This window comes from Tyto alba, unplaced genomic scaffold (genome assembly GCF_018691265.1).
Source record: "Tyto alba isolate M040663 unplaced genomic scaffold, T.alba_DEE_v4.0 Super-Scaffold_9, whole genome shotgun sequence".
In the NCBI taxonomy this organism is placed as follows: Eukaryota; Metazoa; Chordata; class Aves; order Strigiformes; family Tytonidae; genus Tyto; species Tyto alba.
Genome location: NW_024881330.1, coordinates 5496438 through 5524363, shown reverse-complemented (window position 1 = coordinate 5524363; position 27926 = coordinate 5496438). Strand labels below are relative to the sequence as shown.

Below are 27926 nucleotides of genomic sequence, written 5' to 3'. Positions count from 1 at the left end.
TTAACTGGATCTTGATTATTTTCAAGTAGCGGATCCCACACAGCACATGCCAAATCAAGCCATCCAGCACCTGTACACAAAAAGCGTCCTTAAAGTACTACAGAAATCTCCTAATCTGCATTTGAATGGCTTCTCTTGGTTGTTAAAGAAAGAGTCCGTCCAGCTTTGCTTCCTGATTGAGTGGTCTGCAACAAACGTACACTGCATCACCCTGTTGAACTCTGTTCTTGATCCAAAAGCTTTCAAGTGGCCCATCGCTCATTTCCTAACAATTCCCTGTGCACTTTGTCATCTCTGCCCAACCTTCCTAAATAATCCATACCCACCTGCCAGTGTACCCTGTTCACACAAACTACCTACTAAGTCTCTGAAATCCCAATGACACCGGAGCTCTGCAACTGCACACTGACCTCTAATTCCTCCTCTACATGCTTTTGCAAGTTCAGATGTAAGCATCTGACACGGGCTGTTAATCACACCTCAGGGCTGATTTGGTGATCCTAACCCATTACTTTCTCCTGACCGTGATTCCCCTTTCTTGCACTGCTCTACAGGTTTTGGGGTACATCCTGCAAGGTACCAAGTTTACAGCTAGACTCACTAGATTAGCAGGTCTTCCGGCAAAGATGTTCCTACCTCAGTTCATCAGGAGAGTGACAAGAAGCACCCAGAGCTAGATGACAGCGAAAGACTGTTCATTAAGCAACAGCAAGAGTGATGACAAATTAAAATAGATATAAAACTGAACCTTGAATAACTTCTTGATGCTGCCTCTAGATGAACTTTTCTGTGCTTCCTATGAAAAATTCCTTGTGTCATCAGAATATTCATAAATCTTTGTTTATTCTTCTAAAAATAAGGACCACCTGCATGTGAACAAATTCTCTGAAATAATTCTGAGCATATCTGAATTTCTGAAGTTAATACGTAGAAGGCACAAATCAGTGGAATATGCTGAAGAGTTAATAATCTATGGCGAGTTTAACACAGAGCGTGTAAAGATCACAAAGAGAAGTTTAACTTGCCTTTCATCTTTCACATGGGAACATGATGTTTTGTAGCTCAAGATTTTGAAGAAGTCAGGTACAAAGTATCAGCAAAAAAATAAAAATCTTAGGGCATTCAACAAGAGACATAGCACTCTAAAAACTTTAAAGGACACAGTGCAGCTGCCTTTATCCACGAGTCAGAATGCATAGAAAGTCCCTAAAGAAAATATAAATTTTGTTTAAAAATATGTTTTTGTTCATAAAATATGAAGCTAAGCATAATTTGAAAGTATTAACTTCCTTAATACTAAATATGCTCTATTTGTTCAAATCCTGTGTTAAAACAAACCCCAGCTGTTAAGCTGATACCAGATACCATTTAACAGATGCTAAAAACCAAGACACAACGTTCTTAATTTAAAATATCCCAATACACCTATAATCTCAAAGATAAACTAAATTCCATTACTCCAGATTTTTTTCTTAATTGAAATGGCATGGCAGTAACTTTCTCATAAGAAGGTCTGCTTCCCTAATAATATTCATTCTATCAAAAATGTACAAAGGTTGAATTGAATAATATGCTGTGTTGTCTTTATCTCCTGCCTTCAGTCCTCCAAAGTATATGTCCTGGGTTGAGTGAGTGGTGGAGTTTTTTGGTGGCAGGGGAGGGGGCTATTGGGGCGGCCCCCTGTGAGAAGCTTCTCGAAGCTCCCCCAGCTCCACATCAGCTCCACTTCTGTTTGGGAAATTGAGCCAATCGGCTGCGCCTCTGCAATAACGTATTTGAGAAGGGACGTGGTGACGTGCGGTTGGACTTGGGAGGAGGAGTCGCTGCAGCTGCCTGAACACCAAGGTCAGTGGAGGAACGGAGGAAGAAAGGAGGGGGGAGGTGTGCCAGAGCAGAGACCCTCCTGTATCCTGTGGTGAGACGGCAGGGCGGACCCCCCCTGCCACCCATGAAGATCTACGGTGGAGCAGACATTGATTTGTGGCCTGTTGCTCCTGCTTGCTGATCAAGGTTCTGTGCCCAAAGAAGGCCGGGGTCTCATGAGAAAAGGTTGCCCCGCTGCTGTAATTCAGTGCTGGGAGGATTGCAGAACGCGGGGGTGTCCCACGCCGGAGCAGCTCGGGAAGGGCTGCAGCCGTGGAAGAGAATCCAGTCGGAGGAAGTTAGTGACCCATGACGGAGCAGTGTGGGGAACGCTGCGGCCCATGGGAGGAATTCATGTGGGAGAAAGTTTGTGGAGGACTGTCTCCTGTGAGAGGGGGACCACGATGGAACAGGAGGAACAAGTTCCGGACACTCCCCTCACCGAACATGAAGGAAGTGGCAGCGCTGACTGCACCCCCCCATTCCCTGCCCCTGCGCCACTGGGGGAGGAGGTAGAGATATCGGGAGCAGAGCTGAGCCCGGGAAGAAGGGAGGGGTGGGGGGAAGGTGTTCTCAAGATGTGGCAATGCTTCTCACTGTCCTACTCTGTTATGTGTTGTTAGTGTCTGTAATAAATGTATGTTCTTTTTTTCTTCCCCTAACGAGTCTGCCTTTTGCTCGTGATCATAAAAGGGGGATTTTCCCCCATCCCAGTCCTATCTTGAACCCCAAGCCTGGCTCTCTGTCCCTTCTCATTGCCGGAGGGGAAGGGAGAGAGAGGTGCTGCATTGTGGTTGGCTGCCAACCAGGCTCAAACTACGATAGTATATGAAAATCAATCATCAAATTTTACAATATTTTCACAAATGAAGCACTGAAAATGTCATCACTTGAAACCCTGAATATTTCAATGGATAAAGCCATGGAAAATGGACTTCCCATACTAGAAAATACTTCTGGTATTCCTCAAGACATACAGATTCAGGCTAAAATTGTCATAATTTGTGAACTATTTTTGGCTCTCACGGGAGTTCCATATAGCTAACTTTTGACTGCAGATAATGTAATCCACACACTTAAAATTGGTGTCATATCGTATCAATTAATACAGCACGAATTTTAAGGAATTGCAGGTTAAATAACATAGCCTTTCCCTTGTAAACAATATAAGATTACTTACAACAAATTGTCTGAACTGTGTTCTCTAAAATATACATTTGTCATGCATATACTTAGCAGAGATGGGCTAGCTGGAGAGTTCAAAGTAGTTCAAAGATGGTAGACACAAAGAAGATCACTTGGTCTTACCATTCAAAACACTTTTTCAGAAATGCTTTCTCTAGTAAGAAATATAAGCAACTATATCCCTTTGTATTTTTGCAAATACTTTTTTATCTCTTGACTGCATTTAGGCTGGCTTCTGAAGGAAAACAAGGCTCATGCCATTACGCTATCCATCCATTTCTCTGTATATCTGTCCATCAATATGTTTGAAATAAACTCTGCTGGCCAGAGTGAAATTATTCTGGAGGGAGGAAAGATGTCTCAGAAACTAAGTTTCTCAAACTTAGCAGAAGTGAGAGAAGAAATTTTTTTTTTACTGGTTCATATCTAAATGTTGCTGTAAGAAATAAAAGGATGAGAAAGACTGACATTAGTTGGGACATGAAATCTAGAAAACAATGTAAACATTTCTTCAAAAATTTTTGCGTATGCATGCAATTCATTGCCTTTCATTAAAACAGTTTTAGTTCTAGGAACAAAGAAAACATTCATAACAACTCTTAAAACCACAGAACTGCTTTCACTGAATTTAACACAGAGAATTCATGCATTGTTCTATTGGTTTTCTAAGGTACCGACTTACATGTCAGCCATGACAGTTTTGGTATCAAAATTGGGTTTAAATACAGAACACAGAATGGATGTAAACAGTGTTGCTCAGCAACAGAAACGAATGAGGATGTATTTTTACACCCTGACAAAATTATTAACAACTATGCATTCAATTCCAGCATAAGAATTCAACTGTGTTATCAAAGAATATTTATATCTTTCCATAACACAGAAATTTTCTAAGTGAGTTCTGGTTAAATATTGACATTTTTGCATAAATGGAACCCTTTCTGAAATGGTCCTCAGAGAGCCTGGATGCACACAGGCTCTAGGAATCTCATTTATGTCTCAAGTCTTGACTTGGACTAATCCTGTGCAGCTAATTTAATAATTAATAATGAAAAATCATTTCAGATCACTAGATAAAAGTACAATTAAAGGTACAAGAAGACATCTCTAAAGATAAACCATGATGTGATTGCCACTCTTTTCTCATTTCCTGCCACCCACTATCATGCGGATTTGAGGATCTGAGTGAAAAATATAAATCTCCTAGAAGATGCCGAGTATCAACACATGGCTTGGGGGTCTGTTGGCTGCACAGAATGTTTCCCTGATGAAAATAATGAAAAAGTGTATTTTTGACAAGCCAAGCACAAGAAAATTATGAAATTTACAGAAACACCATTGGTTTAACTCTAAACTGAATGTAATTTCTTATTAATAATCATAAGGCAATATTTTACTGCATTTAGAATGATTATGGGGATTTTATGTTTAGAATGACTAAGGCATCACACAAGTCCTTTCTAGAGCCTTAAAAAGGCTACCCGATATTAGATATATTACTAAATCTGTAAAGAGGACTTGGAAATAAATTATTCTAATATGTTCTGAATTGCTCAAATTTAATTAAATATATGAAAACTCTCTAAATCCAGCTTCATGTATTTCTTCATAATTCAGTTACTCAGTGTGTGGGGAAATAGAAAAATCTGACCCTATAAAACTACTACTCATCAATCCTAACTATACTTTCTCAGTTCCCCAAACGTTGGGAAAAACACACGGGGTTTGTGGCAGGCTCAATGACTCAGAAAAAGCCATTATAGTAAGACCCAAGCATCGCCTAAATAATATACAGCACAATTAACCTTAAACAGTCTATAATTATGATGAGCTTCATAGTTCTAATTACTTTTCTTTTCAGTAACACTGCTATAAAGTGAGTTGAATTATAAAATAAAATGTGTCATAGGGCATCTATTTATATATTTTTAAAGCAAGTCTTTGTGAAAGGATATAATTTTCCAGCAAATATCCAGCTTGCTGTTAATCTCCAGACCTTTTGCTTGCTGCCTTTCTTCTTCCAGCTGCTTTGCACTTGCAAACTGTGTCCCATCAGCAGGGGATTCTGGGAAGCTCTCAAAATTGAACTTGTCGACTTGGATAGCCATACTATAGCAAAGGGAAAAGAGAAAAAAAAAACAGAGGTTTTACTGTAACAATTGTACAGATATTACTTCTGCAGAAAATGCAGGTCACTGTGAAACCAAGCACTACAATATTAGTATATTTGTCTCCACGGTGTCTCATCTGTATGATACATAAGCCATATGATTTATGCTATTGAAAACAGAATCCTAAACCTATTGAAGATGGTAAGATTTTTCTCAAATCATCAATCAACATCTTAATGCCTTTGGGAATGGTACACAAGACATCTGTTTTGCAGTTCCAACCAGCTGACTTTATCGTAGTTCTTCAGAAGTTCATCTGCCTTAACTCTTGGTATGTAAAAGCTCCTGGTGTGCTTAAGACTTACTGAAACAAAGCAACAAGACTGGATCAAATACTGGTAAACATACTATTTAAAGTAGTTTATTAATTCCAATCCATACACAAGTGAAGCAAAAAATTAGATACAAAATCATCTCCTGAAGTGAACAGTAACACAGAAAGCCATGTACACTTCACTGGTTTTACAAGCCAACTTCCTAAATTTTCCTTTTAAATTTCCTTAGGAAATTGAGGAAGGATAGACAAAATAACCACAGTACTAAGGCCTAAATGTGGCCCTTGTCTTTTAAGAAGATACTTCCATCTTGCTTAATGTATCTTCATGAATTACAGGCAATATTCATTGAAATATCATAGTATAGTTCATTGGTAGTAAATGGTTAAATAATTGCTTTATTAAATGTACGGTAAGGCATAAAAGCAAATTAAATTAAATATATTACACTATAATGCATACTAAATACTTATATGTTAAACTGGAGTCACTAATCTAATATAAAAGGGAATTTAGACCAGCTCACATCACATGAAATGTGGTTATAGCAGATTTAATATACTGCGCTGCCAAAACAGCTTTAATTTCCTGAATTGTCTGAAATAGAAAAATAATTAGGGAAGAATTAAAATATATTGCTCTTGAGATGACTTTGCACTTAAGGAAAACAGAAGACCAAGCAACAGCTTTGAAAACCATTCATGATGAAATGCAACTACAATCTAAGAAGGGGTGTAGGAAGGGCATTTCACAAAACCACAGGATTACTATTATACCTTTATCTATTTCTACATATAAAGAGGGAAACATATTCTATAAATGTTGTCAAAAGGAAAACACTAGTAACAAACATCAACAAGGGCTCTGAAATCCCCCCAGACCAGAAAATATTTTCTATAATTAGCATTAATTTTAGAAAATCTTGACCCTAAAGAAACTGGGAGAAAATAGATGACAATTACAACAAGGAATAATCTAGATCTTATGAAGTTTACTGTGGAAAGATTAATTCTAATTAATTCATCATGCTTCACCCTGAGCAAAACCTGACATCTCAGGAGAAGCTGTTAATGTTCCAAGACTAACCTTCATCATTAAAAAGTACAAACACAGTACCAAGACAAAGGTGGCACAATTACTGTTTCTATAAGCTATCTCTTCTGCAGACTGCATCTTTGCTGATATTCACATTTAAAAATCAGAAAAGGCAGAGGAATTAATCTATTCCTCTCTAAGGGGTGTTTTTGTTTCAGCTATTTTTTCCTACAGCAAGAGATCATTAAGAGTTCTTCATTTGCATGCAAAGACCATCAAGTGCTGGTCATATAAAAAACCTAAAACGAACTACAAAAGCATATAACTGCCAGAATCAAGCCAGAATTAAAGAATGTAATGAAAAACACCTAGATACAATCTGTGAAGAGTATTTTTAAAAATATATCAGGCCTGAAACTATGACTAACAACATCAATTCTTACTAGCATTGACTTGCGATTTGATTCTGCAAATGCAGGTTGAGTTTCTGGATTTTGCATGGGCAATGCATGTCAAAGACAAAGACACAACTGGAACATTAAGAAATCATTTTTGCCTCTGTTTCCAAGATTACTTCATCATTGTGTGGTACATAAACATATGCAAATTCAGTACTTGATTTCTATTATATATACAGTACTGCTTAAATTCTCACATAAATACAGTTAGTTACCTATAGTCGTGATTTGACAACAAATTACCTAGTTTGTGAACAGTCAAACATACTTAGAATCCAATGGAGCTGGAAAACAGCTCTCATCTAATTATCGTTCCACACTTTTCTAAGTGAACGATATATTAGAAAAACATTCCTGCCTAACAATATTTAATATGTTACTGAAGGCATTAAGATTGCATTATTCTGTTAATGCATCATTACTGGCAATATGGTATTTTTTTTCCTGGAAATTAAATATGCATATGCAAGCACATTTTTCCCCAACAGTCTACAATAAATCCACATCAGCTTTAGGAATACAGACTAGATTACTCTTAACAATGGTTCATTGTACAGCTCTGTTTGAAATAACTTTTATTAAGCTCAAAGTTATGGAAAACCTTAGTAAATAGGGCTCCTAGTACTCACAACCTCTACTAATTTTTCAAAGTTTTTAACCATGTTTTTAGTTATACGGTGCATACTGTGCTTAACACAGTGACACCTCATGTCACATGAGAAGATACAAAAACACCCCCAACTGCATACTTGCCAGCTTGAAAGTGAAGAGGTCTGAGTAAAAGAGAACTACGAAGAGAAAAATATCACACAAAACAATATTACGAATACAGCTGTAAGCAGAATATATGCAAGCAACAAACAGAGATAAAGTAAAATTTTTCAAGACTATAGTTATACTCAGAGTAAAGCATGACGAAATTAAATCCTAGCTCCTTTTCTGAAACATATATGCCTTTTATCATCAGTATTCTGCTTCCTCTTGTGCTAAAAATATTCATATCAAGTTTTATGTCTACATTTTTTATCAATAATGTTGCTTCAGTGTTTATTCCTCAGCCAATGGCATGTGTAGTAAATTGGAAAGCTTTACACAAAAATCAAAACAAAAAATACATACCATAACCTCAATCAGTCACTCATTCTTAAAAATTTACCCTTACACAAATACAGATTCTTCATTTCACTTTTAATGTGATGATTTCTCCCATCTCAAAGGAAGCATTTCACCAGTGAGGTATTAACAAATGGATGAACAATTCCCAAAGCCAATTGACTGAAGGAGAAAATGGATAAACTGGGCATTGGGTTACAATCACCAACGAAAAAAAGGATTTTTCAGTTTTTAAGGGATCTGTAGAGACTGCATGGGCTTTATCCTAAAAGAAGCAGAAGGCAGTGCAAGGCAGCCTCTTGACCATGGTATAACTTTGTCACTGTGCTGTGAATCAAAATAATGAAACTGAAATGTATTTTAGCTGTAGAAGTCTTTCTCCACTTAAATTACTGTAGTAATCTACAGTTCCTTTACAACCTATTTTTCTTGTCAAGAGTTCTCTGCACCTCTTTTCTCCCCAAATTTGTACTTGTTTGTTGTGATATACAAGAATCTATAGAATCTATATAGAAAAAAAGCAAACAAAGAGAATTCAGACTGAAACAGGCATTCAATTTATTACAAATGGCTAGGATAACGATGGCTCATGTTGTGCAAGGGTAACTGTAAACACAGCACCTTGCCCTTCACAGTAATTACATACCAGGGAAAAGATAAAAGATCTTACAATGCAAAAGTTCAAACACATACTTGTTTCAGGAAAAGGGACTAGAATTTCATTTTAACCTTCTCTGCATTGTGGGTAGCTATCTAAATTTCCTACAAGGAGAGCTTTCAATAAATCATGAGATATTTATATAAAAACACTGCATTATGTAAAAATATTTACTAGCCAATCCTGCAAATGCAAAACAGGTTTTGTTTCTCTCTGGCTAACCTTGCTTGTGTGGGAGGAGGGATCAAGTAACAACAGTTTTCATGAATAATGAAACAGTTGTGTTTTGAAACTACTGGGTTTTGTCATGAAAGGAGCCCAAGCCGTTGTGACAGCTACTCAGACGATCAAGCATCATTACAGGGATGCAAATTATTCAAATACAAATTAAGTGAATGAAGAGGAAAAGGTCAGCTCATTGGCAATGCTGATGATGTGTCTGCACAGTATCATCTCACGTCACCTGTCAGGATGACTTACAGGGAAAAAAGTGACAAGTCTTCTGATGGTGCAGCAGACTTTTCAATGACAGTTATCTAAAGTCATATTAAAGTAACAGTACAGAATTATTAAAGACACCAGATAGTTCATTTCACCACTTCAACTCAGAAACAGTACTCTGTCCTGACAACAAAATGCACAACAGAAAGGACTGCGTATCAAGGAGAAAAACCTTCCTGTAAATGGCAGCACAACTGCTCCTGAGCCAGCGCCTTGCACATCCCTCTTTACTACAGCAATGACAGTTAAAATTAAGCAACACCAATAGTTTCACAGAAGTGGCATGTAGCAGATAAAATTAATTGGTGAAAAATTCAGTAAGGGAGTATTGCCTGTAGTGCTACAAACTCCTGCCCTTGTTCCTGGAAGGAGAGCGACCAGGTCCCAGGCATACCCTATCCTCCAGTGATGAATCTCAGCTGTTTTGATGTCCTCACCTCTTATAAGAGGAAGAATCTATAAAGCAAAATTAAATATGTGTCACTCTACAAATAAAAGAGGGTTAAAAGCAGGTGTGGTATTAAGAGAAAAGTAGCAATCTGGTTAAGATTTCGTCTTTCATTAAGTAAAATATAGCTGCTTAGGGTGGAAGATTAAAACCTAGTGATAGTCCTTATTCAGTTATCTTCAGGAAGAAACAATATAACAGGAACCCAAAAACTTCCTGGTGGCTAACTACCTACTTAAGTACTATCATCCACAGATGAGCTTGCAAGTTCTTTCCATAATGAAGCTGAAAGGAGCAGTTGGAGACTTCATTCAATATTATGCTTCCTGTTCATCCTCCTTTCTTAAAAAATAAAGTAGACAGGAGGGACACAGAGCCAGATCATATTACTACCACTTATGCAAAATGCTTATGTATACGAATAGTCCCTATAAAGTCAATGACTTTATATTTCAGGAAAAGCTAGAAATGTGGATGACATTCTTGTTCTCACTTTCATGAGGAAAAAAAAAATCCATAAAGATGAGCCTACTTTTAAAAAATAAACTTCACCTGATTCTGCCATTGTGCAATCTCACTAATAATCTTTCTATAACAGCATGTTTCAGGTACACATAATTCTACCCTAAATACAACTTCTGCAGCTGATATAAAAAATAGTAGTGACATCAGTGTATAATAATTTATAGGCAAAGAGGGACCTCAAGAATCAAATCTCTTGTGAGAGGAATACATATGTATTGCTAGAATGAAAAATGAGATAACAAAGTAATGCAAATTAATATATACTTTGTGTTCACTTCTAATTATTTCACTGTTTTAGAAGTGAAATCTATATTTCTTTCACTACTATAAAATACAACTGTAGAAATAAGTAGCTCAAGCGACCCATAAGTAATGATCTCTCCTCCTGGCCACAAACTGACTTAATAAAGAAAAAGGATTGCTTTAATATCTGAACTATGAAGAGCAAAAGATAAATTTTTCCATTAATCTTGGAATGGTCAATTAAATTAAAAAATCTGCATTTAAAACTTAATTATTTATTTAAAATAATTGAAGAGGAGATAAAAGTCAAACTATAGTGCTGAAGTCTGTAAAATTTAACAGCTCATACTTATCTGATCCACAACATTTCAGATGATAAAAAGTTAAACTAGGAAAGAGTAGTTCCACTGTATATAATGTAATATTTGAAAATGGAACAGTGTTAAGAGATAGTTAGCTACATAAATCTTCTGTTTAAATGAGATTATACCATGCATGCTGAGAATCTAGCTTTTTAATTCCTAACTCAAAATCTGAAAACCATAAACTGGAAATGAAGAGGCATAGAAATTAACTTCAACTTGCATCTTTTCTCACTTGTCCATTTAAATAGTTTGGATTTCTATGGCAATCACCATGCAGCAAAACTGTTAGCTACTTAATGAAATAAGAAATTTAAAATAATAATAATAATAGCCTACTTTATAAATACACCAATTTCTATAGGGGGCATAAGAGACTAATAATCAATAATCATTTATTCCATTAGGAAATCTAGAAAAGCATAAGCATGATAATACTTAAAGATTGAGTTAAATGTCCTCCCTTTATTTATCACAGCTGAACCATGCAAAGATTATAATCCTGTCATTATCCAAAATAATGCCATACTGTACCTCCTACCTCTCTCTCGGTGGAATACTAATAATTAGAGAATAAATTTTGAAATATATATGTTCCTCTTCAGTTGCTCATTTGTATCATTCAGTATTGCCTTTATATGGCAGAAAGTTCAAAAGAAAACATATGTAAATTAAAAACATGGTATTTTGGGCCAAAGATAACAAGCAAGACCAAAAAACCTCATTCTAAAATCATACCTAGTTATCATTCCAGTTCCCTCAATCTTCCTTCCCAGAAAAAGATTGGGAAGACTGCCCACCCCAGAATATAAAGAGAAAAAATACAGCGGAATAAGGCAAGCATCTCTGTTATGTTCAGAGGATAGTTTCCAAGTAGCCTCAAGTAGAGGAACCAGGCACTGACCTGCTGCAACCCTTATCTTCCTTCTGACTGCACATACCTAGCATCAAGGAACATGGGACAAAAACACCAAGTGTCTCTGATTTTGGAACACCCCAAAGACACCAGAAACACTGGTAAGGAGCAGTGTGATCAGGAATCCCCACCAGACCACTTCACAGCATGGTCTCTGTCCTGTCCCAACACTGATGGTTGATACTGGTCCCAGGGCACAGCAGTGTGGTACCCGTGGAACTTGGTCTGGGTAGGACCTATGTAGGACATCAAGACCCTCAGAGGGGTCTCACAGCCTACAGATAAACCTGGAGCATCAACTCCATTTCTCTTCAGAGAAAAAGCTTAAAAATCCCCAATAAATCAGCAATCAGTGGCAATGTTCCTCTTTTAAAGGAATATAACCATATCATGTTGTACACACTTGGAATGTTATATTCAGAGAAGATACTGAGATCCTAGTCAAAACCAAACTCATAGTGCTCAGAACAAAACAGAGTAGTCAAAACACAAAAACAGCCTAATCAACTAAGAAATCATTCATACATAAAGCAGTACATCTCAGCAATTACACAAGAAGAAATGAAGTGATACAAAGCTTTACATACAACTTTTTCATAAAGGAATTGATTCAAACATTTTTGAGGTAAAATCTTAGGATGCATGAATGCTCAGTGTGCAAGTGTACACATTTTGCCATGGACTGTCACTTCAAAATACAATTAGACTTTACAGTCATAGTGAATTATTAATTTACAATCTACTTTGCTTGACTTATTTTTTTATATACAGACCACATTTGCCCTTTTCCCAGAGCACTGCAGAAGTTCACCTCAAGATGATTTACTATGATAACCAATTCTTACACAAGTCACTGTTTTCTCAGCTTCCCTTCCTAGATGTATAATCTGTATACTTCTATCACACATGTGACCTTCACATTTTCTGGATTTCTTAAAAAAAACAATAGCTGGTCAGAGCACTCCTTGGTTAGTTCCTTGAAGAGTCTTGTATTTAAATTACCCCAGTCCACAGACTTTAAAATGTTGATTTTGGCCCAGCCTCACTGATTCTTTTGGTATATAAAGGAGTCATACAGATTTCATTACAAGTTCTCAAGTCCCAGAAGCAAGTTTTGTGAGTGACACCATACTTAAAATAGTCTTCCAAAGAGCAAAGTTGGGGGACGGTAAGGACATAAGTTTAAGAAACCAAAGCATCAGTACAACAGCAAACATCTCCCACCATAGCAACGTGGTCCATGAGTTCTGACCTACAGAGCTTATTTTGTAACTAGGATCAGGGATAACGTTCACAAAAATAAGTGGGGGCACAAGAAGCTTTAATCATGCTCCCTAAATTTTAGCTCCCAGTGAGTAAGATTCACCTGAGGAGGTGTACAGGTTCCATAGCAGTCAACTGCTCAGCACTATTAATAAAAATTATACACATCTCACTCACACACATACACACACAAAATTTTCACCTAAACAGTATTTTTCCCCAAAAGCACTGTATGCATGAGAAGTTTATTTAATGCTTCCTCCATTAACAACACCTAAACGTGTGTTTAGAAGCATGCTCAGAGAATAGCTATTTTCAGAAAACAAACTCTACCACTGAGCAGTGCAGCAGCCTGAAAGACCACATTGGTCTTAGCAATTCTTGTCAAGTTACATCCTTACCGAACGTTAACGTGATAGCCTCAAAGCACTTCCCCTCCACCCGGGAAATAATGGTTAATAGACCAAGGCATTGCTTCTATTGCTAATTATCCTCAGCCTTTAGCAGCCCCGGATCCAACTTCAGCAAAATGCAGAGCTAGGATTCTCTTCACTTGTATCTCATCATGTTTATATAGATTTACCTTTGCACGTTTTGCCCCACATATTGCTGTGTTGCATTAGTTGTCCAATTTGCCTGATTAGTATGTCAGAAAATGAGAACAGCTCTAAAATACCTTGTTATTTTAGCCAAAACTCAACTGCTGCATCTTCACATTTGGAAATTGCTGCATCTTATCAAATAGCTGCCCTGCCAGTTGCCCTCTTATTCAAAGAGCCATGAGCTTGAGCTCCCATGGGAAAGGGCAGTGAAGCTAAATAGCCACCAGGCTCAGAGCAGAACAGCACAGCTAGAAATTCAGTATTTATTTAATTATTTAAATACTCATTTTGGAGCAGTTGCCTACCGTATTAACCTAACTCAGTCAATTAAGTCAATTATGGTGGTATAGACCACACATTATATACAGACAATAGACTGCGCAGCCATGTTTGCATGCCTGCCTAATGTCCAGGCAGTGACTCAACCATCTTCAAAGAACTAAAGCAAATTTGAAAACTCTGTTAAAATCAAACTAGACCAAAGGGCTTTTTACTCTTCTTTCCTATGGTTCAGAAATAGTTTGAACATAGTAGTTTGAATTTCAGAATGGAAAATTTCACCTGTGAGCAGTAACATGTTTGGGAAGCTTTCACAGAATATGCAGCTTGGGTAAAGGGCAATGCTTTAAAATGTCTAACTTTAAAAATATATAATTTTAGATTAGTCTTTTTAGTGCTTCATGAACTGAGAAAAAAATATTTCAAGTGAAAAATTAACTTGATATTATTTTGAAGCTTTGGTAAGGTTTTAAAATATGTAAATGTTGAAGGTGGGTGTTCTTCCAGTATTTCTTTTTAACCTCAAAATTTACAAAATCTTTTCAGCCATATGAATCTAAATTTTATGGAATAAGAAAAAAAATTTAATCAAAATTTCATGAATGTCTGTTTCTTTGTAGTATTCCTTCATAGATATTAAAAGCTCTGAAGATGATGCTATCTAAATTTCTGCAAGACAAATTTTCCTTTAAAAAAAATGCAAACTGCAAAGTAAAAATCAAAGGTACCAAAATAGAAAAGAATGATTTGAGATCTCTTTTAAGAAAATCATATCTACTTTCCATTCATTGACTAGATTTTGCTGACTATAATAAAAACATATGTAGGTGTATCTAGATTTAGGCATCCATTTGAAACTGAATCCCAGTTTAGGAATTAGCCTTATTCTCCACTTTTAGGGGAGGAAAAATAAATATATTTCCACTTCCATCTTATAGGAGAGTTTAAATTCATTTGTATATAGATCACCAGCATTTTTTAAATAAAACATCCTGTCTCACCTGGCTCCCGGTTCCTGTGAAAGAAGCCAAAAACCTCAAACAAATAGATAGAGGGGCACACATATTCACACAGAGATCATTAGGCCAGTTCGACAGTTTACAAAAAAACCCAATTCTTTCCTGTCTAGAAAGAACAATTTAACAATAGCAAATCCCAGTCAGATTATCCCAAAATGATAAGGTAGTACTACCCAACAAATTGTACCCTAGAATTGTGTAGTAGATTTATACACCTTCCCATCCACAGCTGAGAAGCCCCTATGCTTCCAATGTGCTAATTTGCTTTGAGTTATTCAATTACACAGGTATAAATGGATTATAGGGCCAATATTAAAACTAGAAGCATATATTATTAAGATTGGGTTTATATATTCTATACTAAACAAATAATACTGTAAATATCCTAAGCAAAACTACACAATCTGCTTTGTTTTGAAACTAAGCTTTTTATACAAAAGATTTCCCTTTTTACTGCTTACTGTTCTCAATTTCTCTCCTTTCATACAACTAAAAAAGAGACGCCACCAAGCACTGAATCGGGGAATAAAGCTGCAGAGATTATTTTACTCCCATTTATTCCCACTGAGCCTCCCTCAGGGATATACAAATTGGAAATTGCTAAATTATCATCTAATAGGCAGAAACAACGTAGGCGAGAGCAATTAAGTAAAAGGCAGAAAGTTGTATTACACATGTAATTAAATGAAATTATTTGACTAGACTACATTAGAATCATTTTCCAAAAAGGACAAAACTTGACTTTAATCAGCACATGACACATTGTATGACATGTCACTGAAATAGCACATTAAGAGTTTTGATTTTTAATAAAAAGAGCAGTTTTCTTAATTTTAAATCAAGTTACTTCCAGGAACTTGATAGGAAATGGGCTGAATAGCAGCATTCCTTCCTAAATATACAAGACTCTAATGACACATAATTGAGTACTAAGTGATACTAAGTGATAAAAGAGTAGTTTTTTTTTGTTTTTTGGTTTTTTTTTTGTTTATTTGTAATATCTTTCAAATAGGTACCTACACACTTTTTTTTGGTTGGACTATTCTCTTACGGAAATCCATACACTACGATATAACGCAGGAAATCACTAAATCAAATCACCACCTTAATTGCCATCTGTAAAGTGAGTGACAATAAGTAGGAATAATTCTGGCTTGCAATCACAATTATCATCAAAAAGAATAATGCAGTGGGGGGGGGTGGGCAATGCAGTGCAAACAGTTCTCATTTACAAGATTTCAAAACCTTCTTTTCTAGCCATTCTCAGTATTAAGACAAACTATTGCTTGTTGCAGGCACCACTCAGCAGCACCCAGAGCCCTGTCCTTGTGCCACTGCACGGGCATTTTGATCCAGCCCTTGGCAGCTATTTCAGGAGCTGGAACATAGGCAGGGATCAAAACATACTGCATAAGGCAGATGCAAGTGACTCTCCAAGGCTACAGAAGCCAGAAGAGAAGGAGAAGCAACACTTACCTCTCCACAAGGTGCTTTTCTACATTTTTCCTTTCTGAAAATTGTCTAAACCAGTCAAAAAATAAGGCATATTCATCCCATTTTGAGAACAATACAATAGGATTTAGTTAAACCAGTAATTGTTCATCTAGCTAATAATATCAGATATGGATTAATAGCTCTACGTACAAATTGCCTTTTAGAATTAAATTAATTCTGTAGTTGTTCAGCAAACAAGGGCAGCAAACAGTTTCAGAAGTCTGGGACAACCTGCATACTCCAATCCAAATCAGTGTTTTCTTTCAAGTAATTCTCAATAACTCACTTTTTATCTACCTCTTTTTATGTTATATTTCTTTAGATAATGCCACTTCAATAGAAAATCTGTGGCCTTCTGTCCCGAGAAAGTTTCTATCCTATCGGACTAGATTTGCCAAGCACGCTTTGAAACCATGGTTAAATCATTAACGTTATTTCATTATTGGAAATATCAGTTTATTGTTTATTTCATAGATGTACACAAATGGAAGGCTTGGAAAGGAAATAATGTGATTTGCTTTCTCAATTGGAAATGAAGAAAATGAAAAGCCACATGGTTTAAATTGCTTTAGAAAAACAAATAATCAGTTTATATCAAAAGAACAAACAGCTTACTTTTAAAAATGTTAATTATTTGTATAAATCAGTTCCTGTGCACAAGGGATCAAAAATAAGTAAGGTTGTGTAGTTGATTGCAGCACTGAGAATAGTAGGAGGCAATATGAAAGACAAAAAACAGGGCTTGTTTGGGTGGGTGTGTTTTCAGGACAAGTAGTACAGACATAACCAACTGTCTAATGTCCCTGTGTGCTTGAAAATATCATTGTACAGGAGTCCAGCCTGCACAGTCTCTCAGATAATGCCAGATAAAAGACAAGAAGCTCTCCTTCAAAATTACAGATGGCTGGTTCTTTCCAGAAAAGGAGACTTAACATCAAAATACAACACAGAATACAAGAAAGAAGATGACTTGAAATCCCATAGAACAGCCTGGGAAACAAACAATAAGGAGTACTGACGTAAGAATATTCCTCATCTAGATTTAAATTCCATGATTAAAGCCTGTGCATATGTACTTATTGCCTGTTGGAACCATTTTATCAGCAGTCACTAATCACTCCTTAGCTTACTTTCATGAAATTCTCTATTTCATGTTAAAGAGGCCATGACTGAATATTCTTAATTAAGTCCCATCCTACTCAAGTCATTGTGTATTCAGAAGGAAAATAAGTGACAGTCAAAATAAGCTGCTAGTGACACCCATCTAAAGATATGCTTTCCACTAATATATCAAGGAGAAAAAAGGCAGTATTTTAAAGTATGATATAACTATTGTGCCTGACACTGTTGGACATGCCAGTGTTGCCGTAGGATGAGATGAGGCAAAGGCTGCTCATGAGTAATAAAAAATACGTTAATAAGAAGCAGTTCAGAGCATTATTTACAGAACACAGTACAGCCTATTATTTAAGCCTATGAATATTTTAAAAAACATCTCAATGACTTAACACAAACTTCACTTTCTAAGTTTACTTTAGTACTTACAAGTCTAAATTCAAATGAAAAACAGGACCTCAGGTCACGATTTCAAGCATGATGCATATGCTCTCCTATCTTTAAATTAATGTTTCTGAACTTCTTAACTTTCACCTTTAATTTCATATTACATACATACTTGGCTTTTTCCTCCAGTGAATAATGAATAATATACAATATAGAATGTAATGTAATGTGTAGGAATAAATCTAAACTGAATTCAGGAGAGGGAAACACAACTAAGTTGTTACATTCATGTCAGGATCCAAAACAGTAAGATCTGATCAAGCAGCTAAAATACAATAACTTATAAGAAAAATGGATATCAAATATATAAGCAAAACAAACAAAAAAAAAACACCCTAAAGATTTTTAAGTGCATGGAATTAACAATGAAGAAATATTTACTAAATCTACAGATGTCACTGTATTCTTTTACTCACATTTCTTCCAAAGTTCAGTAGATTTAATAATGCAGTTTATTTTCTAAGGGTGGAAATTTTGATTGTTTCATGATTTTTATTGTCACAAGCCTTTCTAAAAAATAAATTACTCTTTCTGACAGCTTTAAGAGATGTAGGCTTACTGATCTCAAGGTACAAAACCATTTTGTTTTGATGTACCCTGTTTATTTCAGTGAAGAAATCATCTATTCTCAATCTCAGTTCTATTAATAATTCAAATGATTTTTCGTAATACAAAAGTTTTCTCAAAAATATAGACAAATTTTTAGACAAAACTTTAGCTTGCCTATAATCCTCATTACTTAAACTAAGTTAACTTGATGGATAATAAACCTTTGTTTAATGTGCATTTATATTCTGAAAAACTATCCTGCAGTTTATTGGGTCAGTGACTCCAAATCAAATTTATTTTGTTTATCATTGAATTCCTCCCCTCCAGTCTTCTAATCCCCACACTCAGAATAATCTTTCTCCCATTCATCATTATCAATAACAAGTTCTTCCAAAGTCTCTGCTATGTCCACAAGAAGAGGAAGTGCAAAGGAAGGTCAGGATTTGGCCAAGTATTTACAATTCAGTTAACATTTCTGTAGATAGTACCTTATCCAGACTATAATGAAACTCTTTATCATGCTCTTCCACTCCAGTGGCTACAGTTTTTAGCATTTAAAGATATGGAAAAGGAAGGTTATTCACCAAAAATTGGAAGTTTACATATTGGTTACACTTACCTATATCATATAAACTACTTTTTTAGCCTCAACATTATCATGTCACTTAACCCCTCACTCAAGCCGTGACCCATTCACATTCTGATGGGAAATGACCCAAAAAAGGATAGCGTACTTCCCTCACCTCCTTAAGCTTCATGGTTCAAATTAGCTTCAGTAAGTAAAACAGCTGCACAATCATCTCTTGGAATCTTTGTACCAGTTTGAAGTAATAATAAAAAGTAGCTCCACTAAACTCGAAGTTTACGTATCTACTGATGCAGAGACTTCCATGAACAGTATTAGAGTTATAGAGAATCCAAAATATGCGTCCTTGTACTTGACAGTGGTCTTGACCTATAAAAACCTGATTCTATTTACACAAGAACATGCAACATATAAAAAGCACACACTCCCAGAAGATGGATAGAAATAAACCAGTTTTCCTCATGAAGTGATAGAATTCTCTTTCAACCACAGTCACCAAACTTAACTTGAACCACAAAAACTATTCACCATTTTCTCAAATTCAGAGTAAGTCTCTCTCCTTTTTCTCTCTTTGTTACCAGAAAACAGCTGCTGTAAAGCTCTATTCTTCTCAAATGAGAGGAAACCTGGTAGGGAAGACACTTAGTAGTGTTTCTAAGCAGGTTTTCATGAGGAATGTCCTTGAAAAGGATGGAGAAAAGCTGGTGGGCAAAGTAGTTATCCTTACTGGCAAGGGATCTAACAGTGGGATTTACCTCAAGATGAAGAACCTGGCACTGCTATCTACACAGGTGTCTCAATATCCATTAAACTCAAGGTCCCTTGAAGATCTGGGATGGCATGAGGATGACCATTACTGCTGGTGTATCAACAAATGCAGCCAAAGCAGATAAGGGAGACTGACAATCTTGTAAAGCTAAAGATCATTGCTGGAGCCCAATTAGGGGGTCAGAGAACAAATGACAGCTTTTGTAAAGTTACTTCAAGCCTCAGAGGCACTCATTAAGCACAAGGGACTGCATCTCCCTGTTCTCCAGCTCTTCTACAACAGGGTTTCTTGTTGGCAGAGTACTTTGTCTCTTATGATTCTAAGAAAATACTAAGATGCAGTGTGTGCCCATCACATCAACCTGTGACAGAGTAATGACACAGGTTTGCTTTAATTCAGTACATCAACCGTAACAACAGGTATATTGTAAATAACATGTCATGGATAGAAATAATTGCAGTTATCTCAAGGACGCAGATATACGATATATTTCTATGAAGGTAATTGCATTACCAAGAAAACGTTCCCAAAATATTCTTGGGAAGTCCTGGAAGTTTTAACGCTGTGGAAATTCCAGGGAAAGTCTGAGATTTCCCTGAAACCATGCTATGTGCAGCTCACTGAAGGCTGCAGTAAGGCATCAGTGGCAGAAATGCTCAAAGCCATAAGCACCAACAGAGTAGATGAAGACCATTTTTTCCTTCTGTTGTGGCTGATAAAGGCTGCTTGACTGAGGTCTGCTCCACCCTACGCTGTAAATACCTACAGGGCTATAAGGCAATAGAGAAGGTAGTTCTGACATTCAGGACAGAGCACTAACCAATGACTTTCCTCAAGACTGAGTATGCTGAAACTTTTTGCCTTTTTCATTTAAAAAGAAGAAATCAGGAAAAGAAAATCGGCGTGCTTTGGGATCAAACATCAAAAACTGAAATTGAGAGGTAGAAACTGATTGAAATGAGTGAGACTCTCAAGGCCCAGCAGCTTCAATGTTGACATCCAAAACTGCAAAACACCCACAGGGCCCAACACTGTTTAATATCTTCATAAGTGATCTGGATGATGGGATCAAGTGCACCCTGATGAAGGTTGCTGATGATACCAAGAAGTGGACACTTTGGAAGGGACAGCCACCATGCAGGAAGACCTGGATAGGCTGGATGAGTGGGCCAACAAAAGACTTCCAAAGTTCAACATGGACAAGTGTAAGGTCTTGCACCTAGGAAAACAGTTTTGGTCCCTGCTATACAAAAAAGATGTGGCCAAGCTGGAGAGGATCCAGAGGAGGACCACAAAGATGATCAAGGGACTGGGAAGCCTGCGTGTGAGGAAAGGCTGAGAGAACTGGGTTTGTTCAGCCTTGAGAAAAGGCGGCTTTGGGGAGACCTTATGCCTATGTTCCAGTATTTAAAAGGTGGCTACAAAGAAGATGGAGACTCCCTTTTTACAAGGAGTCACATGGAAAAGACAAGGGGCAATAGGTACAAATTACTCCTGGAGAGATTCCAACTGGACACAAGATGAAAATTTTTCACAATGAGAATAATCAGCCACTGGAATAATCTTCCCAGGAAGTGGTGGACTCCCCAACATTGGAGACTCTGAGATCTAGATGGACAGGGTGCTGTGCCATCTTGTCTAGACCTTGCTTCTTCTGAGAAAAGCCAGACCAGATGATCCTTGAGGTCCCTTCCAAGCTGTTATTCTATGATTCAGTGATATAAATATTTTTGTGTAAGCACTCAGAACACAAGCAAGGCAATATTCTAAAAGAGACGGCAGGGAAACTAGAGAAGTGCAGATACAATGTCATGATAAGAATGACACAGGTAGGTGAAGTCTCCTTCAGGAGGTGCTCGCGTACTTTTAAGAGCATTAGTTCATTCAGTACAGGTGAAGTTAAAGTATTTGGTGGCAAGCAGTTGGAAACGCACACATCCTTGTTAGAAAGTATACATGGGGCAATCAGTCAAAGGAAAAAAAAAAAACTATAATTTAACAACAAAAATAAATGCATCAGAAGGAAACTATACAAAGAGAACAGCCACAGTTGCTATAAAGCAGCATTTCCACAGTCAGTTTTCATTAACAGAAAAATACCTGAAGATCCCAGACTTTGCTCAAATAATGTGTGCAGAAGCAGCAGGCTATTTTACAAGGTTCCAATACAAGCTTCTCTCCATTCCATGATGGAAAAAAAATGAGAAAGACTGCATAGTGAAACTGCTCCTTGTTCTAGTAACTTACACATCAGTCTTTCTCTGGGCTGTCTTAATTCTGAATTTACTGAAAATTCAGTGATTTATGTGGGGATAATTAAGGTTTAGGTTTTGGTTGGTTGGTAGGAGGTTTTTTGTGGTTTTGTTGTTGTTTGTTTGTCGTTTTTTTCTTGTTTAAATTGCTGATTGGTATATTCAAACCTTAGGCTATTTTAGGTATAGCTGGGGTTTTGGTTTCATCCTGAAATTGCATGGTTTATCAAAAATATCTACAATGTCAGAAATTAATACCCATTAAAACAAGCAATGATAGCATAAAGACGATACACAGTACAAACTATATCTGGTCTTTTTAAGGAAAAAATCTACACAACCAGAGCAAGGCAGCCAGAAACCACTTCCCAGCAAACATACAGTTGTATTGAATCATTAAGCCAGCACAGGTCTTAAAAGGATAAATCTCAGCTTTTAAGTGCAAAATAGAATTCAATTTTAACTACTGAGCCATGACCACTGCCTCTTTAACAATGTTATAAAAAGCTACTTGGCTTTTCAAATTTAAAAAAGTCAGTATCACATAAATATGCTCACAAATGGTCTAAAAATAACTTTAAGCTGCCTACCCACAAGGTCAGAGGCAGCAGATGCAAAGAACTGAAGCTCTACAAAGAGCTTCCAGTAAAGAAAACATTATTGACAGAAGCAAAGGTGCTGCCACTGGTTCACAGCTATTTCTATACAGTTCTTCAGTGTCAACTCACGCTGAGTTTACACTCAAGCTAAAATGGCTTGAGATGTAGGAGTAATCTTGAATATGCAGTTCTCAGTGAACAACTTTAGTGGTGTTCAGTCCCTGTCTCTCTCAGGCTGTTTTTCTCTCCCTCTGTTTCAGGGAGTTACAAGTCAGCTCTCACATCAGAGCATACTTATTTGAACTTGTTAACTTAAATTAAACTTTGGTGCGTGCCCTTTCCACTCTTTACTAATGATGTATTAAAGGAGAATAAAGACATATGTATTTGAGACACATTAAGGCAGAAACCAGTAATTTTCAACATTTCAGTGTAGTCCAGCATGCCTCGTTACTATCAATGCAGAGAACACATGCAATGTTGATCACACTACATCAGAAACCTTGTCCATATGGATCTTCTAATGGATTCTTCTCTGACTCCTGCTGGAAACTAAATCAGCCATATCACAGCACAACCATTACTTTAACATACTTCATACTTCTCCTAGTTGAAAAAATATAGTAAAAATAGTGATAATGATGGGGACTCAGACTTCCTTGAGATATATATTTTTTTTTTTTTTTGGCCATAGCAGGTCTACGCTTGGTAGAATATCATATCACAAGATAGAGAGGTTGCAGACCTTGAAAAACTATCTAAAAAGACCATCATTAAGTGTGCTCTGAACATCAGTAAAGTGATGCAACAATTTAGGGACTTCAATGATTCTGCATCGAATTAAGTTTAGCCTGGAAAAGATGAAGGACTAAATTAATTTTCCGGGGATTTGAACCTCTAATTTAAGGAGTCTATGTATTTCGAATCTGATGTTTCAAGCATTCTCCCATCCCCTCCAGCTATACTTTTTTTCTTACTATACTTTTTATAAACTTTAATGTTTTCCCTAGAAATGGGCACAGAAAGTATTTGATTAGCGAAGTAACAAGTCAGGTGCTGAAACAAAGCCATAAGAAATACTGCAGCCTGTCAAAGGTGATAAGTGTCTCTGATTATCCTTGACTGCATTCCCTGAGCTCAGCATTTCATTAAATAGCAATGCTCTCTTTTAAAAATAGATTTATCACCATCATGTCCTGAGGTTCTTTTATGTTTTTAGCTAGTTATGTACAGAAATACTAATCTCCTCGGTAATTATATTTGATTTTCAGGTTCAATGTTATTGGTAAGATTTGTTAACTTTTGGTAATATGACCTAAAACAAGTCATGAACACTAAAACAGATTTTCCTCTTTGTTTTAAGATTGTCCTTTCAACTGGATGAATGAGTAACTTCCTGGGAGAAATTTCAAAATGCCTTAAGAATTATGCATTAAATTAAATTAGGTGAATTTGGCTGTTACATCCTTGAAGAAGGACAATACAGTCAAACATTGATGCATGTCAAAATAAATTAGGTTTTTGCTCTATATTAAAAAAATTCTTCTAGCATATTTCAGGATAGAAAGTATCTGCAGCACCCACTTAATAATGTCTCACCAAAATCCGTACTTCTTTTTCACTGATTATGATGTTGTTTCAAGTAACATGACTGACCATGTATTAAAAATAAGAAATATCATATTAAAGTTCGGTCCAGACTAAGGGATGAGAGGATTTGTCATACAAGGAGAGGCTGAGAGAGCTGGGACTGTTCAACCCAGAGAAGGGAAGGCTCGGCAGGATCTCATCCATGTGAATAAAAACTTAAAGGGTCCAAGGAGTAAAGAAGACAGATCGGTGATTGTGAATGTCCCCTCTCTGGAAGTGTTCAAGGTCAGGTTGGACAAGGGTTTGAGCAACCTGATCTAGAGAAAAGTGTCCCTGCCCATGCAGTGCGGTTGGAACCAGATGATCTTTAAGGTCCCCTCCAACCCAAGCTATGCTATGATTCTGTGAGATTCTTTAACCTTATTCATTAAATAATCAATTTTGTCTTCAAACTACTTAGGAGGACTGGAAGGGCAGAAAGTCAGTCTGAAGGTTATTCCAGAACATCTGTTCTCTAATAGTGCCTGATTCCAAGTTACGGTTCCTAATAAATAATTTGAAAGCAATGATGAAAAATCTTCAATTGATAATAAATAAAATATTCCCAAACATTAAAGGGGCTGAAAGACACAGAACAAACCATTCAGAAGATTGCTCTACAGGAATAAATATTTATGTCACCTGCAAAAGAACAGATTTTCTATTTATTAGGTGAAGTTATGCAGAGTTGGGTTGGGGTTTTTTTCACATTCAAGTACTTGAAAGATTGCTTGCATAAGGCATAGTTAGCTCAGAAAACATGTTAACACAGTGGAAGAGAAATGTACTCAAGAACTTGTGGGATCGTCTCCTGCTCATTATCTCTGCCTTCACAAAACCAGAAAGTTTTCTTGTACATTCATTTCATACTGTTGTTTCAATTTATTTCACAAAAATGAATTATCTTTAAGGAAATCTCCAACCTTCAGTTATTCCCAACATCTACACAAAGTATTACCTGAAGGGAGAGGGAAAAAAAAGGAAAATATTTCACTTCAGAAATCTGTTTGAGATGGGGAGCAGCTTAAGGTGAAGGAGTAAGAGGAAAATAGAGTTTAAACTGGGGAATAAGTGAGAGAAGGGGAGCAAGACACAAAAGGGAACCCCTTGGGAACTTCATAATGCTGCTTTTTATATGTGGCTACTTAACATACTCAGAATTGATACAAGGCAGATGTAATACATATCCCAGCTCAACACCTGAGTACAACCCAGTAGGTACATCTCATGAACACAGTCTGCAGAATTTAGCACTTTAGCACCCAGGGACAAATAAATAGGTAACATGAAGACAAGTAAACTCGCACAGGTATGCTGTTCCAAAATGCCAAGCAGCTTTCAACGTCAGCTCTGGACTTAATCTAAAGAGCATTTTAACAGTAAAGCGCAATCATCATAATGATCACAGAACTGCATTTTACTATGGCTTTTAATTACTACAGTGTTTAAGGTTGCAAATTTACTCAACAGCATTCTGTATCAATAGAGCACATTATTTATGGAGTACTTAATAAATAGGAAACTGGGTTCCAATGGGAATCTCCTGAAGTGCTAAATTCTACCATGCAAGGGGGAGGGTGCTGGTTCAGAGAGTCGTAAGTAAAACTAACCATAATATATCAAGATAGCTCAGATGAAACACGCATCATTAAACTTCAGATAGATGAAGTATTTGCTGTAACAGTAAAAGTTCTATTCTCTTTTTATTTGAGAAGGTCATAGAAGTTAGTGCATCTAATCTCAGTATCATTTATCTTCTAGCAGCATCCTGAAACACTAAGACTTGGGGTGCCACATAAGTCTTCCTAAATTGGGGTTCAGGGATGACTTTCTGCTGGATTCATGAAAAAAAGAAATTCCTCTTTGATTATTCTCAGACTGTGGATTATAATGCAATAGGTACATGCAGTGCTTATAAAACAGTTACATGAACTTGAAATAGTAAGTTCAGTATGTGGTATCCATTCATTCTTCATTTACAGACAGCTCTCTTCCACCAGAACTTTAAAGCTTCTTGTTTTCATTATCTTTTTGAGACCTAAGCACATATCTGACTCTAACATCACAAAAAAACATTGACAACAATCACGTCAGTAACAGAGACTACTAAAAGTTCATCAAATCTGTATTTTCCCTCTACTACTTGGTGAAATTCAAGGTCTCGAGCTTTATTCCTCAAAATGCTCCATGTTATAAGCAGTATCTGTAATTCTTCTATTATGTAAATTAAGTGAATATCAGGATCATGTTAAATGGTTGTAAATACTTTTTTTAAAAAAAAAACAAAGCATTTCTTAGCATTTATACTTGTTTCCATTAAATCCAGTTTCTTTCACACAACTCTCCACAATTTGAAACATTTCAAAGATTGGTCATGAAAGCAGATTTTTCTTCTGTTTATTGCTACTCTCAGCACTTAAATCAGAGCTTGAAATGTGTGTGTCAACCAGTTCTTGTTGTTCATCTCCTCCTATATCCAAGCATACCCAAGAAGGCCTACTGCTCCTTCAACAGCAGCAGCTCTTGTTGGATTAACAGGCCAAAACACTGGCTGCCTTCATTGACACTCTCCTGACAAACCAGGAGGACACTTAAGAGATTTCACAACAAGAAACTTGAAAGAGTCTATATTGGTTTGAAAAGGTTTGAAGAGTATAAATAATGTCATAGTAATTAATTAGTGTTCTGTCTTTACCACAGCTACCAAGTCCTTGACCAGTCTCATTATTGCTTTTATCTAGAAGACACTACATCATGTAATAAGTGTTACTCAGTGTAAAAGGCTAAAATAATAGAAGTAAGGAGCAAATTACCAAAAAAACTGAAACAATTTTCTGAAGTTATGCCAGTATGTTCAAAACAAGTTATTTAAATCAATTACTACTGATGAGTGCAAGCAGAAAAGACGGAACTAATGGTAGGCCATGTCTCCCAAACATTAAATCACAGTAATTCAGCTAATTTGGGTATTTCTTTTTATTTTCTTTCTGTAACTTTAATTCATGTACTTTCATTTCACTAGCTAGCAAAAAAAGGTAGAAAACTGTAACACAGTGATCTCCATCATGATCAGACGTTATCTGACTTATGACCATTTAATTCTTTATTGATTCTTTCTTTTTTTAATCATACCCAAAATGAAACTGATTCTTTGCCCTCTGAAAACAAAGCTGAAAACAAATACACAAATTTGCTGAGAAGCATAATAAAGACTCTCATGTCTTATCGACAACACTCTCTGTAGGAGCAAAAACCTTTCCTTTACCTTGACAGATGCAATTCAAAATGGGGCAGGGTGTGAAATCAAAATATTGAAACTGTCAAATATAATCATTATTCTGGCACACCATGCAAAACTGAACCTTTCTTTTATAGACAAGAAAGATGTTTTATTGCTTCAGCAGACCAAGGTCTTGAAGATGACTCAGACTTACCCTGAGGAACATAGAGTCTAAGAAGGTACACAAACCACACAGGCAAAGCCCAGTCTTCTAGTTATGTCAGAGAGGAGTTTACAGCTGAGAGAGGATAATTTTACTCTTGAGAACTGGAGAGCTTGTAAGCATAAT

At 36.5% G+C, this 27926-nt stretch overlaps 1 protein-coding gene across 4 annotated transcripts in view; it reads right to left on the bottom strand.

Annotated features, from left to right (window-relative positions):
- Nucleotides 1-27926, bottom strand: part of TRAPPC9 (trafficking protein particle complex subunit 9) — a 518594-nt gene that overhangs the window by 268869 nt on the left and 221799 nt on the right. For all 4 annotated transcript variants that reach the window (XM_042785807.1, XM_042785806.1, XM_042785809.1 and 1 more), the window contains one exon: nucleotides 5004-5157. In XM_042785807.1, the coding sequence (XP_042641741.1) occupies nucleotides 5004-5157 (154 nt within the window). The remainder of the gene's footprint in view (nucleotides 1-5003; nucleotides 5158-27926) is intronic.